General features: G+C 44.0%; 2 protein-coding genes across 5 annotated transcripts in view; one reads left to right on the plus strand and one right to left on the minus strand.

Annotated features, from left to right (window-relative positions):
- The window catches only part of LOC142578517 (uncharacterized), a 729,695-nt gene that overhangs the window by 336,985 nt on the left and 375,896 nt on the right, over positions 1-16,814 (plus strand). The window lies entirely within an intron of this gene.
- Positions 4,909-16,814, minus strand: part of pck (Claudin superfamily protein pickel) — a 48,669-nt gene continuing 36,763 nt past the window's right edge. For 3 of the 4 annotated variants that reach the window (XM_075690905.1, XM_075690906.1, XM_075690907.1), the window contains exon 5: positions 4,909-15,040. In XM_075690905.1, the coding sequence (XP_075547020.1) occupies positions 14,974-15,040 (67 nt within the window). In that variant the 3' untranslated portion in view covers positions 4,909-14,973. The remainder of the gene's footprint in view (positions 15,041-16,814) is intronic. The other variant, XM_075690908.1, reaches the window with a different exon arrangement.

A 16,814-nucleotide genomic window follows, 5' to 3' on the forward strand; every position in this document is an offset into this window, starting at 1 on the left:
TATATACAGGTCATTATACAGGACATGAAGGGATCGGCACTGGGGCCGAGAGCTCACAGCAAGCGCGACTGTTCCCGCACGGCGACGTCCGGCGAAAACGCGTGACACATCTCACTCCAGTCGAGAGCGGCACTCCGCTCCCGGTGGGTCGGCGGATCCGGTTTTCCAGGCGGCGCGCCGCGGCTTATAAGCCCCCAGAAACCATTGTCACTCAAACGGCCCAATACAAAGTGAGCACTCGACGGTCGTCGAAGAGGTCCAACCAGCGACCACGCTGGCCACCCCGTTCAAAGTTGGCGGGCGCGGTGACCTCCAGGGAAGGGGAGGTACGGCGCCGGGCTGTCTGGCACTTGGCGACACGTTTGAACATGTTGCCCGCCGATGCTTCTCCGGAGGACACCACTGCCTGACGGCTCAGCATCTTGACTTGTCAAGGGAGAATTAGGGCGCTGTGCCTTTCGGCGCAGCCCCGGGTTTGTCCAAAGGGCGCTCGCAGGAAAATTCTCCATCTTGCAGATTCGGAATCCGGGCTTGTGGTAATGGCACAACAGAACACACTGCCCCTATCTAGTAGACTGTAGTTGACGCAACGCTCATGAGAACCCCCGTAGACACTAGCGCCACATTTCCCTCTAGGTATTTATTTAGAAGCTCTATGGCGTCAGGCCTTCCACCTTATAGGGCTTCTTCGATTTTCGGAATTCTGGCAGCCCGCTGGCCGCCAGACGGCAGCCAGCTAGTGCCAGCCCTGATGGGAAGGCAACGTGAGGTGGGAGACAACCCGAAGCTGCCCGAAGTTTGCAAAATCGAACACTTGGACAGCTGGTCACGGGATAAACATAAACATGCTACCAGCATGTCAGCGGCCGGTCTGGCCGGCGCGCTCTCGGCGTTGTCGGTCCATGTATGTGTTCCCAGCTTGAAAATATACAGCTCTATTCTGGAATACAATCACTTTTGCGAGATTTCGCGCGACTGGGCATCTCACTATGCAGAGCGGAACAAACGGCCTGCGACACGTCCGATGCCAAGACGCAAAATCGCATGTAAATAATCGCGAAAGCGATCGCTCGAGGATGCCTTGAGCTTTGACCTTCTTCGAGAAATGTGCGTCGAGATCAACTCAAACATTTACACCTGAACTGGAGCTGTGATTCTGATTTGTGATATTACATGCTGATCAAAGCGCTCTTAGCTGTAGTCATTTATACACGTTTCATAATATTTTTGTATGTTCTTACATTTACTAAAAGCAGCTTTAAGTGTTGGCTGTGATAATGTCTTCAGAGTTGCATAATAAATGAAAATGCAACGTTTTTCCATAGCGTGGCTACTTCTTTGGCTACATTTCTGTATGTGGCCAAAGTTGGCTACTTTACGAGATTTTTTGGCTACTTTTCACATTTTTGACCTTTCAGTTCTTTTCAGTTCAGAGTTTCAGTTCTTTCAGTGCCTAAATGCACTGCCTAAACTCTGGTGAGACCGGAGTGGCCGTCGAGGAAATGAACAGCATTTATCACGCTCAGCTGGTAAATGACGATCCCATAATCTGTGCCACCATCTTCAACCGACTGGTGCGTCACTCTCAACATCCTCTGCAATACTTGGATATCCACCTTCAGGCTTTATGTAGTGGTCGACTACTTTCAGTGCATAGAATTTCAGCACTGCAGGTGGGCAGACGCGCACATTCTTCTGTGGCGTGATAACGCCTTAAACGAGGAGCTCGCTATGCACATGCCACAAACTCTGGAAACTAACTGCCACTCTGCTTTCCCCCGACACCGGGTGCTTGAAGAGGGAGTGAACGCAGGTGCACCAACACACCCACACCTGCTACAAGCACAATAGCACCGAGCGACGCTTTAACTTCATGCCCACTGATGAACCCATGTTCGTAGTGTAATTCCCCATCGTGGAGAGTGAGGCACAGAAGAAAGACATTGAGAACCTCCGAAACAAGAATCAAGCAATGCACCAGGCCCTCGAAACGATTAACTATGATGTGAAGCAGTTCCGGGAACATCAAAGCATCACGGACAAGACAGAGTACATTTAGGTTCTCTGAACAAGTAGCCCTCGTTCCACCCTCATGCTATGTACCGTGCAATAAAAGTGGGTGAATTCCTTTAACCTATGGGAGGCGTCCATCCTAGATTCAAACATGGATCCTTAGAGTGTGCTTGACACCTACACATGCGCCGCTTACGTGTTGGAGTATGTAAATAAGGCCAACCGAGGTGTGTACAATCTGAACTGGGCAATGCAAGAAATTGTCAAAGAGAAGAGCGACATGGATTATACACGGGCACTGATACATCTGGGTGTGAAGATGCTCAATGCAATAGAGCTCTCCGCACAGGAAGCCATCTGGTGTTTGCTCAAGCAGGACGTGTTGGAAATGAGTTGCCAAATTATCTTTGTAAAACACTGCTAGCATGAGCAAAGGACGCACATCTGGAAGACTAATACTCAAACGGTCGAGGAAGGCTTGGACAAATCTAGCATGTATGTTTAGAAAAGAACTGTGAACAAGTGATAAGAATACCGCACCCCTGACTCACTGTGTCACTGTGCCCGAGTTTGCTACAGACTACATCTACACTTGCAAGAGAACTATTGCGGTAGTGAGTGATACTTCACTACCGCAATAACTCCATCAACGATCCAGTTAACTTTAAGAAAGAACATGTCCTGCTCATTTGCTCCATAAGAAGGTAGACATCTTAGATCAAAACTGTTTCAAGCGAATCTATGAGAAAAACATAGACTTCATTCGAGAGCATAAATTTCGCTACCAGAGTGATGCAAGCATTGACAAACTCCGTGTCGTTTTCAATTCCCTACTCCCACAAAATAACGAGGAATGGGGTACAACTACTGAACTTTCTGATGCGAGACTGCATCTGCCAACTATAGAAAATGACAACTCTGATCTTCTAGCCATCGGTGCAGTTGACTCCATTGCCCCGTTTAAGCAATACCCCACTGTGTGCAGGCACCAAAATGTCACGATCAGAGATCAGTACTTGGACACCATGCAGAACACAAATGAAGAGCAGTGTGAGGTCTTGCACCAAATAACCACCCCGGACTCACCACCGCTGCAAATCTTCTTCATGGGAGTAGCTGAATCTGGCAAGACATTTGCACTGCGCCTTTTCATGGACGTCTACAACAGCCACTGTAACCCTGCTGGTTAAGAGAATGTAAACGCCTATGTGGCCTGTGGAACAGGAAATGCGGCTGTGGCACTCGGCATAGTAACTGTACATGCAGCTGTACATGCAGTGCTGTTCATGCCTAGCTTTAAAAGGGACGGCAGACTCGGGGACAACGAGTTGAACACCTTCCACTATGTATTCAGGAATGTTAAATGTGGGATGACCAATGAAGTTAGTATAATCTCTGCAGACATACTTCAGAGAACTGACTAGCGGGCCTGTGTTTAACATGAAAATTGCATGGCGCCATCTCATATTTTCCACTCACGCAGGTCATATGGCAAAACAATCTCAGGTTCTCCACCATACTTAAGAAAATTGGAGACGGTGTCGAATTAGACCCCAAGGAAATCGCAGTGATCGTGAGTCGGTTTGTCACGCAGCAGGAAGCACAAGCTTCTTGTCCCTCTGGCGTCCGCTTGTTCTAGTCCAACAAGGACTCCGATTACTACAGCACAAGCATGGCCATAGGAGCCAAGGATAATGCTGTAGCATGCATGTCACAGGGTACAATCATTGGGTCTACGTAAGAGGAGAGAGAGGCACTGTGCAAGGTAACAACATTACCCAAAGTTGAATTTGGAAACTTGCCAGCTAATGCTTTGCATTGGCAAACAATACATGCTCACTCTCAATGTGGATGTTCCCAATAGCCTGGTTAATGGATCAACAGGCATACTGCAATACAACCTGCATGGGAAGCCACAATGCGTATGGTTTTGCAGTTAAGTGAGCTTGGCTCCAATCTTGTCATTGAAGCCATGGCGGCCACAAAATTCCATCAGCTATGGAAGGTCAACAGAAACATTTAGCAAAACTGGACAGCTATGACTTTCAAGTTGCTCTAACCAAAAGCTAAGTTTTTTATTCCCCGACGTTTAGGAAACAACTCTTTCTTCAGGGAGGGATGATGACGGAGATGTCGAGGCACAACAGGAGGGGGCGTTGAATCCTTCTTGGCTACTTCAGGGTGGTAGGCCGGGCACAGTCTGGGATGGTTCTGTACTTGTCCTGAATATAATCTGAATGCAGGTTTCCAGGGAGCGGTTTAGACGGTCGTTTTTGTTGGTTCGTCTCAATTGTAAGAATTTCGGTTCCTTCGAATGGTCGGCATCTTCCAAGTGTTTGGCTAGGGTGGTTTCGCTGTGCAGAGAGCATTCTGTCATCATTCTTGTGTTGCTGAGGTGGCAGACAGTGGATTCTTCATGGCTATGTAAGGGTAATGGGCTGAGTGGGGTTTGGAATGGATAAAACCTTCCCAGAACTGCAGCTTCCAAACATGCTCTTGCGCAAACTAGAAACAGGATTTGCTGATTAAGTAAACAAGAGCATGTTGACTTAGTAAGCATTTGCTTATTGTTTTCTTGATACCCTCAATAATTCGACATTCATTTAATTCAGACATTGTTTGCAGTCGCATGCAATCCAAATTAGCAAGGTTGTACTGTCGATTCACAAAAGCCCTAGGGCAGTGCAATCGAAAACTGTGGTGATATGCAGCAATGCGAATGAAAACCACACCACAGGATCCAGGTGTGGCTAGGTGCCCGACACGTTAACCACCAAGTGCTATTTCCACATTGCGAACATAAAGTTGTTCACTCCTGCCACAGGAGGATTGTGAAACAGTGTTCTGGCTTTGAGCACCATGGCAGTCAGAAAAGGCAAAAATGGACAGCCTGAATACAGTAATGTTAAAAATGGGTTTATTTTCCTTGAATACAGACATAAAGTAAAATGTCCTCATAGGGACCTTGTTCGTATTGAAAAAGTCAAAGGCATAAAATTTAGCGAGCAATATAAGTGAAAAAGAAAATAATCGGTGCTTTTAGCTGTCATGGAAGCGCCAACTTTTCCCTGCAAAACCACAAGTATAAGAAACAGAAGCACAAAAATAAAGACCAAGAGTGATTACATGCGACATAACAAAACAAAAATGTCACACCTCGTATGTGTAAAGCATGGCCATTGTCGGTTATGAGATGCCATGACCGTGTGGGTAATATAAAAAAAATGTAAGCATGACTAGATGCAGTCTTATACAAAAATGTGGTACACTGGAAACATTGGGCAGTCCATTATAATTAGCACCACAATTAAGGACACTTCAGTAGCATTTATATTCTGCTTTAAGGTTTACTGCATCCTCCTGGTGTATCTCTTGTTTCACATCACAACAGCTGAACCAATCGTGCCAACAGTCAATAATGTCGTACAAAGTGGAACAAAGATCAAAATTCTATGTCACATTTCAGCACATAAACTAAACATGCCAGCAGTCAAAAATGACATACAAAAGACAAAGGAAAAGTATGAATTCAAAAGGTGAGTCTCATCTACAAGGCCAAATTTTGTTTCTCTTAACCACTTGCCCACACTACTAATTAGTTTCAGCACAAAGTGACGTAATTTGCACAAAAAAGTTACCTGTGATAACTACCACATGGAACAAACAAAAATTAATGCATTCAGTAAAGATGGGCCAATAATCAGACAAAACTGGGCATTAAATCACACTGTCACTGTAGCTAGCCAGTAAAGCAAAAAACTGCCATTTCAGCTACAGATAAAAATCACAAAATACTGTTGCTTGCCAAATGGAGTTGATTGGCACCATTCAGAATGCCCATCAAAATGTTACAGTCAGGGAAGTAAGTAAAAGGGAGCACGTCAAAGCTTTTAATGGCTTTTAAGAGCCACGCACTTTGGTGGGCTTTGGAAGCAATGGCTCAATGTATGACAGTGCACTTTATACCCTGCCAAAATTCAAAGCTGCTCATACTCAAACCCAAGTGTCAAATGCCACCCAAGCAAGTCAATCAATTACGCAATAGTGACATGCATTGGACTGAGGAAAAAAAGGGCATCATATTTCGTGAACTACAACACTACACTCGTGAAGTACAGATGGACATTAGTAAAATGCACGTGTGTAAAATGCAGTACAATGCACGTGTGGTAGACAGAACATGTGGATAGTGCAGTGCGCAAAGAAAGAAGAAAACAGCACAGTCACACTGCACAAATTATGAATCTTTTCAAACAGCACCAGGTTATTGCAGTTTCCATGGGTGGCACTACACGGTTGTTATTGAGCTTGATGAAGTAGGGACTACATTGCTCAATAACATATTGAATAAAAGTGAGGATTGCCATGCTCTATTTCAACATTCTTTTTTATTGCTGTCATTGTCATCATCCTATTATGTCCAGAGCATGATGAACTTCTCTGCCAGTGACCTTCATTTAACCTTGCCTTGCATTATCGACTGCATCCTATACCTGCAAGCTTCCCAATCTCATCGCAGGTCTGATTTCTTCAGATGCCACACCCCAAGTGAAAATCATATGGAATGTATTTCTGACATATTCAGCGTGGTGCCACCTGACATCAGTGAGTTTATTTTAAGCAGTGCAATCGCCACATTGCAATCGCTGCAGATATGCACGTAATGCACAGTTACCAACAAACACCCTGAAAAGCAATCCAGTCATGGTAAAAACATATTGTATAATTAAACATGAATGCACAGATGTCAGGAAATGGATGGCAATAACATGTAGAAAATGCATTCCATGTGATTACTGTACGGCATATTTGGTACTATCTGGCATCACATTAAGCAGTCTTAGATCCACATCAATGGACCATATACTGAATGCTGTGTAAATAATAGTTCAGAGTGTATATGGTTCGTCTAGCTGAACTGTTGACTTGTTTGTGCTTGACTCTTGCGCATAGGTGGCACTGCTCAAAGCATGCAACTTAATACCATGTTTGCAGGCATTACTTCCCTGTTCCATCTTGAATAAACCAGATGCATCGCATGTGAGACATGCAGATCTCAGGAACAGTGACGCAGCCTGTCAATAACAGATGGCTCGGCCACTTTTTTGCAGCAAGATCAATACTTTGCATCTGGAATTGCTGCAGGTGATGGATACTTGATTTATTCTGTATGAAACATGGAAGTGATGTGCCTAGGCATGGTATTAAAAGGACAATAAAGGCAAATACTAAGTCGACGTGGACTGTTCAAATACCACTCCAGAAACCTCACAACGCTTGTTTCGTGTCAAGAAAAGACCTAGTTTAAAAGAAAATTGCATCTGAAAGGTCCGAATACTTTTTTCGAAATTCAAATCTCCTGGCACCCAACCAGGGGAGTGGTGACGTTGCATATGCCATCACCACCCTTTGCTGCCATCGGTGAGTGAAGCGGCGCCCGACAGACGGTGGTACCGAGCCATAACAGAGTGGTGGATTCGCCGCGGCAGCTGCTTTTTGGTCAAGTGGCGTAGACCGTTCGGGCATCCCGCGACATCCCATGGAAGTTGAATTATCTGCTACTCGCAGTTTGTCCGAGTTTCGCGAGCCAGCAGAACCAGCACAGCAGTACTCAATAACGAAACTACTGAAACGCGAAAGCATGGGCGGCGCAGAGTCGAGCGAAAACGAAACCTTCCGACCACCCGCGTCAATGTCAAGTGTAAGTTCAATGAGTTCTTTCTTCTAAAAATGCAATAGAACTGGACAAGTAGCATTTTATTTCGTCTTATAATACAATACAAGGATGTTTTTTGCAATGAGTGATTTAATACTAGTGACAGAATTTAACGAGGAGTGCTTTCGTCATCGGGCAAGTGCTTGAATGTCCCGGGGAGTCTCTAATCATGTCGTGCATTTACCTCAATTTCTCGATTATTAAGGCTTTATTTGCGATAATATTGATGCCTCAGAGATTCTCAAGTGCTAATCTATCACTTTAGCTTGACTTAATATTTGCTTTTAGTGTCCCTTTAAAGTGCAGGAATTGAGCAATGCCACCTGTGCACAAGACAATTGTGAACAAGCCCACAGTTTACCCAGAAACTTAATGTATGCGTGGAGTTCAATATTTATACAGAATTTGGTACGAGTGACCTTTCTGGATGGTTGGTCACTTGAAGAATACATGGTCAGACGACTGCAAAGTTTTGGCCACAATCAAGTTTTGGTCAAAAGCGCCATCCACGGCAAAAACAAAAAGTGAACTAGCTGTACCAACCGTGCACCAAGAAGTCGTACAAATGAAATGGCCTTATGAATACCCAGCAGCAATTTAAGCTAAATATCTATGCTGCATTCTAACAGAGAATGTTACTTCTCCACACCCACATCTTATATGTAAAAAATTTTTGGGTTTGCCAATGTACAAATTCTTTATTTTGCCATGCTCCTCATTGACCCAGTTGCATGTGCAAGTTGGTAAATTGATAATTCTATTTCAACCTTTGGCAAACCTAGCAATGCTGGTGCTGTTTGTTGTATTTGCACGAAACTCTTTAAAATATTTTTTTCACAACCTTGTAAAGTGAAATGAGTGATGTAAACAACAAAAATGCACAATTTCATTGAAGCCAGTTTGCAATACAGAAGGAATAGCAGTGCTTGCAAATTAATCATGCCATTCCAAGTGCATCTTTCACAAATTCTCACAAACAAAGTCGGTCTACAGACTGCAAGCAATGAATATGCTAAAAAAGGTTATCTCGCATCGCAGCACACTAGTGCACTGACAAACTCGAGTAGACAACACTGGTTATTATTGCTCGCTATAACAGAGCTCGTCATCGACAGAAGCACACTCCTCTGTGGATCAACTTTCAGTGGTAGCATACAGTGAGTCGCACCTTTGTTCTAACAGTGCTAAAAGAATTTTCCACCTACTTCTACTTTGCTATTGCTAAACTTTTGCCACATTTTATCTTTTGGCCCACATTGTCCAATAATGTGCTTACTATCTTCGTTCCCTGGAAATCTATCATACCACGAGCCCCGTCAACATTGCACAAGTGTGTTTCAGAACATGTGGACTGACTCTGCTGCCTGTTGCCAATTAAAGGTCCAGATGGATTACGGAGGCAATGATGCCGACTTTTGAATGTCACAATGTGGACCAATGAATGCAATCTTGTTGCAAAATCTGACTGCAAACTGACAGTAAAAAACTCAAGGTGACTGCAGAGTAAAAATGCAGATCACTGTATGCGAGGCATTGCATAAACATGGTGACCCACAAAGCATTAGCATTTAAGCGCTGAAACCATACTCACACAATATATGTACAGCAAATGTGCCTGCAAGCTCACATATTCTGAATTATCTCACTGCAATGGGAAATGACACGAGACAAAGGCTTAAAGCATGCATGCCAGGTTGCCATGCACACCAGTCATGCAGATCACAGGTTTCGCAGCCATTCCGACCACTACGCAATTGTGTGTGAATAGCGAGGGATATCAATTGCCAGCAGGTCACTGCAACAAAAGCTTGACAGGCAAAGGGAAAAGAACTGCACAGAATATACGGCTGCTCAATGGCTGGCCTGTTACTTGGCAAAACATCAGTCAGAAACTATGGGAGAAATAGGCATATATGCACAAAAATGAGAATATGAACATATAGGCTGCCACTATGCCATGCGTTTATGCAATGACTATGTCTCATTAATAAAGTATGAGATTCGAGAAAAAGTTTCACAGCGAAGCTGTTAGCCTATAGTTGGTCGGGATTTCTCTAGGTGTGCTCGACCAAAAACAAATGGCAGCTGGAAGGCTTCATGTTTCATTTTGTATATGAACTCAAACTTCATATATTCGAATTACAATCTGATGCTATCATGTCTGCAGGTTGTGTGTAGGTCGTACTTTCCGACGCATTTTACTTTGAGAAATTCAATTAGTTCCATAAAACCATTGTGCTAGGCAGAGGGCCTACGAGAATGAGGATGTATGCTATGCTAACAATACCGCCACCTAGCGGCTATGGCCACACAGACAGACGGCAACTAGGAAAGGGCCTTTGAGTTCCCGCGATTTATGTTTTCCCGTATATTTGAATAGTAATCCAAAGCTACTATGTCTGCAGCTTGTGTGCAAGTTGTACATTACGCATTTTCTGATGGAATTTACCATTAAACAATCATTTAGTTCAGCCGTGCACTTGCACTTTGTAAGCCTAGAAGAACGAGGATCTATGCTGCACTTCTGCAGATGTGCACGACGTATGTTGCTTGTGGTGGTGGTGGTGCTTGCGTAACGGCGCCTAATGTCGGCAACAGCTTCGCTGTACATCCAATTTTACAGGGCAGAATGAAGACGGGGGGCTTCTTTTTTCTTTTTGCTAACCGAGAGTTGGAGGACCCCAGAATTTGTCTAATAATTAGCAATGGAATTGTTAAGTAACTGATTTATACCAACTTTTAATTAACAACTTCAGCGACATATTAGAATTGCAGGAGTATGCAAAGCACAAGTACTTAGCAGGAACGCTGCCTTGGCTTCAAGAAAAGCAGGCTCAGAACACACCGTGTTGGGATATTGGTGTTACAGTTTACGAATTCCTCCACATAACTTTTGTGCAATGTGGGAGAACATTACCTGGGACAGCTATGCATTTCCCCACAAATTTTACATCCATTCTTTTTTTCTAAACTACTGCCAGGCCCAGTTTCCAGCAAATGGTTAACCTTACCATATTGGCTTTCCTTATCTCATATATATATAAAAAGTTAAAAAGCAAGATTAGTTACTGACTGCACTGGCAATTACAACACTAATATAGATATCCACTACTGCTATAAATTTTGGTGAAAATAATTTTCTCAGACCCTAGCTATAATAATTGGAGACAGTCACCGCTGAAACACCCAATTAATGTCCCAACCATGAAAACGAGAGCAGAAAAATAAAATGTGATTTTTATTATCAGAGACGCTATTCACTATTATCCAGATTTAGGTTGTGTGGCATACACAATGCACGCCATATACTAGATCTAGAGGAGCACTCTGTTTCGGCTGTCTTGTCAGCACAGGCAGTCTGCTTGGCTGCACATCAGAGCCCTCTACTGGAGGCCCTCCCAGTTCAAGACATGATACTTATATTGCTCCTGGGCACATGATGCAAAGAGGGCAGGTCAGTACTACTTGGTCTTCTCACATTTCATTGCTTCATGTAACTCGTAGGTTCATCACTGAGCTCGCCCATCACCGAGAAACACACAGCAATGACCAGGCAGCAGCTATTCATGGCGTGAGCCCTATCATTTACCCTTCTAGCAGTTATCGTTCGGGTGCAACATCTGAGTACCAGTGGTTTCTCCCTATTGGAATCACTTGCTCAGAATCAAAATAGTCACGAAAAAGTGATGCCTCTAGTGACAATCACGGATGCACGTGCCGTGAAGGGGCTCTTATGTGTTCTGTTAGGGCTCATTCTTTTGCTACACTTTTCTTTTTTCCACTACAAAGCCTCGTTACTGCAGCCTGTTTACCCACTTTCACCAGCTGTTATCGTCCTCTCTCAGGCAATGGTGTCGGCATGTGAAGGAAGCAGCACGTGAAGTGCAGATGGGGAGTGTGATTGCAGCTTACACTGGGACCAGCACCTACGCTATCGCCAGTGGCCTGACCAGCAGGCAAGAGGGACCACGGTTTGCTGCCCCTTCAAGGTCGCAGTTAGTCAGGCGACAGAGGAGAGGGGGTTGTGCCTGTCAGCCGTGGGTGCTCTCTCCTCAGACTGAGGTGCCGTCGGCAGGGAAAAGGTAAAGGCGCGTTGCCGGATCAGCCGGCGCCATCCTTAACGAGGGAAAGAGAGGAGAGCGACAGTCAGGGTGCACCAATGGGGATCATCTCTCAAAAGGCGTTGCTGCATCCAGTCTGTTACATCACACAACGAAAGCCCAGCTAGTCGCTTAGATACGAGCCAGTGCCTTACTTATGCCCAGTGTGAATGCTCTCCCTACAATAGTTTTCTGGCATTGAAAATTATGCGAGCACTCGGTATAGAAAAGCTAAATGAAAGGACAAACTTTGCTATCGATTACAGAGCATAAGAATGAATCCGTTGGAACAACTTTTTAGGCATTTATAATGCTGCTTTACATCTCCACTATTTCTGTGCTATGCATTAAAGAAAGCACGAACATGCTTTCTGCCACAGAATACTTTAATTAACCACTTGAACTGGGCACCAGTGCCTTTAATGTGCCAGCTACACTTTGGTGGTGGTCATATCATGAAACATATTCCGACTGCACAATGTACAACGGCAAGCCAGCGCAGCAAACATGATCGTTGGAATTATAAATTACAGTGAGTAGCTGTAATGAATGTGCTGTGAGGCCATGGGATAAAGAAAGCTGCCATGAAAAGGCATGTTATGAGGAAGGTTATTAATTACATGCCAGTGCATCCAGACAGCAGCTCAAGCACCCATACAACAGTAAGACACCTCAGAATGGCTTTAATGGTGACAGCTCATGGTTAAGACATGTTAAAGTAATAGAGTGCATCACGAAGAAGACACGATGAATTAGAACAAAGACTTCAGTGAGCACACAAAGGCACCTAATTTCAACTGTACGTCCATTGTTACAATACACACAACGTGGATACTAAGCGCGAAGAAAATTCACCAACAATTACGATGCTCCCTAATGAGAAATCTCAGTGCAGCTCTATATGTGCTTTCATTTCGCAATATATTGGCTCATGCAGACAATCTGTCTCGTGCGGTTCATTGTAACGCAGAAAACTGTGGGGCGACTGCCTCGCTATCCAGGACATCGTGAGAGGCAGCGCATGGGTGATGCATGGGCGCAATTCACAGCAGCCGCTGCAGACAGACCTCCACTCGGGCAGCGCTTTGTTTCTATATATGGTGTCAATGGCGTCGGTGGTGAACAGACAACACGCGCTACTCTGGCACCATCTCATGGCTATTGTCGCCGCAGAGTCCGTCTTGGATGGCACTGCGCTCTTCTTCTCATGCTTTCGCCATACCCTCCTAGTCTGTTTTCCACCTCACGGTCCTGCTGCAACCCCCTCCTCCGCTTTCCTCCTCGCGCTCTCTTTACTATCGCAGTTTTTGATCCCCTGCTTCACTCCGCGTTTGCTCTTTTGTCCTTTGTTGTGCTCATTCGCTTGTTTATGAGGGACGGCGACCCTTGCCACAGGAACGGGTGCCTAAGAGCTGGGCTCTAAAACATGCTAAAAGTCCAGACAGACGAGACTTGTGGCTTTGACTGTTACCACTTGAAGGAGGCTTTCATGAGGAGAAGGTTAAGTTACAGGAGTACCTAAGTGCTGCCAACTCTAGAGACTTCTCCATAAATCAAGGGCTTTCGAGTATTGCTAAAAAAGGTGTTTGATTGAGCTAGTTGGTTCATTCTTCAAGGATTGTAGCAGCAGAACTTATGGAACATGGACACAAAAGGAACTTGGAAAGAACACAGAACAGAATAAAGAACATAGAAAGGATTTTCTATGCATTTTTTAGCAGTTGCGTCCACGTATATTCGTTCTTTCTGTGTCCATGTTCCATAGGTTCTGCTGCTACAATCCTCGAAGGGGTATTGCTAATTTTATGCCAGACTTCCCAGCATCAACAACTAACTGTGAAACGAATACTATTGGAGGCAATGATATTCTTTGTGTTATACACGTGAATATATTTTGTACCACATCACATTTGTCGCTGCTCGATACAGCAAAAAAGCACTAACAGAACAAAAGAAAAAATTTTCCACACACTGAAAGCACAGAAAATGCCTTCCATTTAACTTTGGCTTCACTTCATCTTTCCGTAAGTAAATACTCTTGAAAGCACAATTGGCATGGCAACATGTGTGAATTTAAAAGCAATGACTACGCAATTCAAATGCTCTGAAAGGAGTTTAGAAAAAATTAAATATAGAATTTGCCATCGTTTTAAACAAAGCTCAACATAGGTTTACCACTGCAATAAACGGCTTCCAATTGGATGTGCACGTTGGTTGAAAAATGAAGTGAATTTTTTTTTTTCCTTGGAGAAAATTGGATCCGGAAGTTGGCAGCACTGATAAACACAGCCAACGGGGTGTCCTGATGGACTCGTGACATTGCTGCCACAAGCAGCAATATATATCTTGACAAGAGTACTGTAATCGGCAAGCTTTTTATGCACTTTATGCAAACAAGTTACAGTTCAAGAGCAAGTTGTAGCAGCGTATGCTTCGTTCTGCCTCAGAATAAGGAAGGCTTCTGTAAATAACCGAGGCCGAGACGTAATGCGGCAGAGCTGCACATAATCCTTGGTGAATTGTCAAGCTTTAGCAACAGTCACAGAGTTTCATACAATACTGCCTACAGAAAATTATGGCGTCACCATCTATGCGAGTTTATGGGAGACCGCTGGGACTCTAGCAACAATTCACAAGAATTTCACTGAGGTCATTCGTTATCTGCACAGGCACATATTTCCACAAAACATGAAGTGGAGCTGTGTCCATTCGTGGCCTGGCTCATCGCAACGAAGTGCCCCGAACTGTTCAATCTGGCCTCGTCTGCACTGCCTGCACATCAAAAGCCTACTTTCGCAATTCAGCAAATTTCACAACATTACAGCACCCATAAATTTTCAGTTTTCTTCCCTACACCTGACAGCCTTTTTTTCCCCCCATTCCGCTTACTGAAGACTCATTGGGGGCCCACAATGACCATGTTGGAGCCATAAGAAATGTACAAAATGCTTGCCAATTTAAAAGCAGCAATTCCATCACTTCAGATGGCCTTCCCACGAATGCGTCTCCAGCACGGCTTGCTCACAATTTTGAGTCCTCATTAGACGGCCCGCGCTGTTGCTTTGGAAACTTCCAGGTGATGAAGGCTTGGGATATCCCACCCATAGGCTATCCCCCTCTGTGTTTCCGATGGTATTGGGACGGCTACTCAGCTGGAGTGGATGGCTTTTCCACAGGCATGGCTTCAAGCAGAGAGAGGGAAGTTCCAGGCCTGTGTTAGGGACAGGTCACAGAAGGGAGGAGATGGGAGCAGCTGTTAGTCAGAAATGGGTTAGTTGGGGTTCGTGGCAGTCTTTGCAGTAAAAGATAATTCCAAAGGATTCCAAAGCTCTGACAAAGCATTTTTGATGGCTCAAAGAAGGCTTTATATAGCTGAAAGGCCAAAGAATATACAGTGCCATCAACAACGAGCAAACTTCGTTGCACATTAATTCCACCATCAACCAGCACACAGCTGCTAATTGATCCACGCAAAATTTCGTAAGCTTAACGAAAAATGAAATTCAAGGATATTTAAGCACTTAAATAAAATTGAGGCATATGAATATCAAGACCTTAGATTTTCAGGTGTTTTCAAAGACTGCTACGAACCATGAAGTCTCCAAGCATTTTTGGCTTAGCGAGAACAGAGCACAGAGGCAAGTCCACAGAAGCGACCAAAGAAAGAAAAAGTTGGGGTGTGGACATGATACTGCAGCAACATGACAATGTCACATGAGAACATACCACATGCAAGGCAAGACGAATATATATATATATATATATATATATATATATATATATATATATATATATATATATATATATATATATATATAGATGGAGAGGGAGCAGTATGTGCATTTTATGCAAATCTACTCATCCATAAAATCTAGTGTTTTCTGTAGTCAGAGAAGAGTGCACAAGTTGGGTGGAAAAGATACCATTGCTTAATAACTGTATGATGCCTTCTTTATTTTCTATTTGAGTGTCACACATGGCTTTTATTTACGCGAGTAACAGAAATAATGGACAAAATGAGGGCACAATATTGACAGTGCTGAAATGACAATGAAATTCTGTGATAATTAAAGAAGTCGCCTTTCGTCAAAAAATATATATATACTAGCTGCATGCTTATACAAGCCTTGTTCACACGGCCGAGTCATATACTATTGCAGATCGCCTTTGTACTCCTTACGTAAAGGAGACTGAAACACATAAGAACAACTACATAACTAGAATTGGTCACTTTTCTTATTGCTTGCCTTCTGAGATGTTTAACATCACTTCTGTTCGATTCTATTAAACACAACTTTTACTGCTTGCTTAGTGTACAGTGAGAATGTGCTATGCCCGATCAACATTTCAGTCAGGCATTTTCCACGGCCATCTTTTTGCGGCTGTGCCTGTTGTCTCAGCCACGGCACAGTCACGCAACCAGTGGCGTCTGGCTGCAAGCCGCTCACTGCAACCGCTCAACTAATGTGTCTGTAGGCATCCATTATTTGCCTCTTAAGTTTCAGATGGTAGCATGACAACACACTATCATTGCATAACCTCATTCTACTTACTTTTGGAGACAAATGCCATTTTGTACATGCTCTCTGTGCTAAGTATCCATAACCCAACTCACCCTTCTAACTGGGCAGAGTTCGAAGGCAGTGAAGAGCTGTTATTGCACAAATGTTCGCAACAGCTGTGGCACACTTCGCAGCCCACACGCGCACACACATGGCTGGAATTGTGGCCCAATATTGATCAGGCAGACTCGCTAGAGGAGCACTAAAGTGAAGCATCACATAATATTAGACTGTTTCAGTATCGTTTCCAAGGTTCTCTTGCAGCAGAAAAAGCCCAAATATTATCACAGAAAACTGGCAGCTAAAGTTATCTTTTTCCATGGCTGTGGCTGTCTGCTGGGGAGGACAAGGTCATGGGTCCGATTCCCAACTGCAGTCGCTGCATTTTGATGCGAGGGGAATGCAAAATGTGCTCACGTACAA

This window comes from Dermacentor variabilis, chromosome 4 (assembly GCF_050947875.1).
Source record: "Dermacentor variabilis isolate Ectoservices chromosome 4, ASM5094787v1, whole genome shotgun sequence".
NCBI lineage: Eukaryota > Metazoa > Arthropoda > Arachnida > Ixodida > Ixodidae > Dermacentor > Dermacentor variabilis.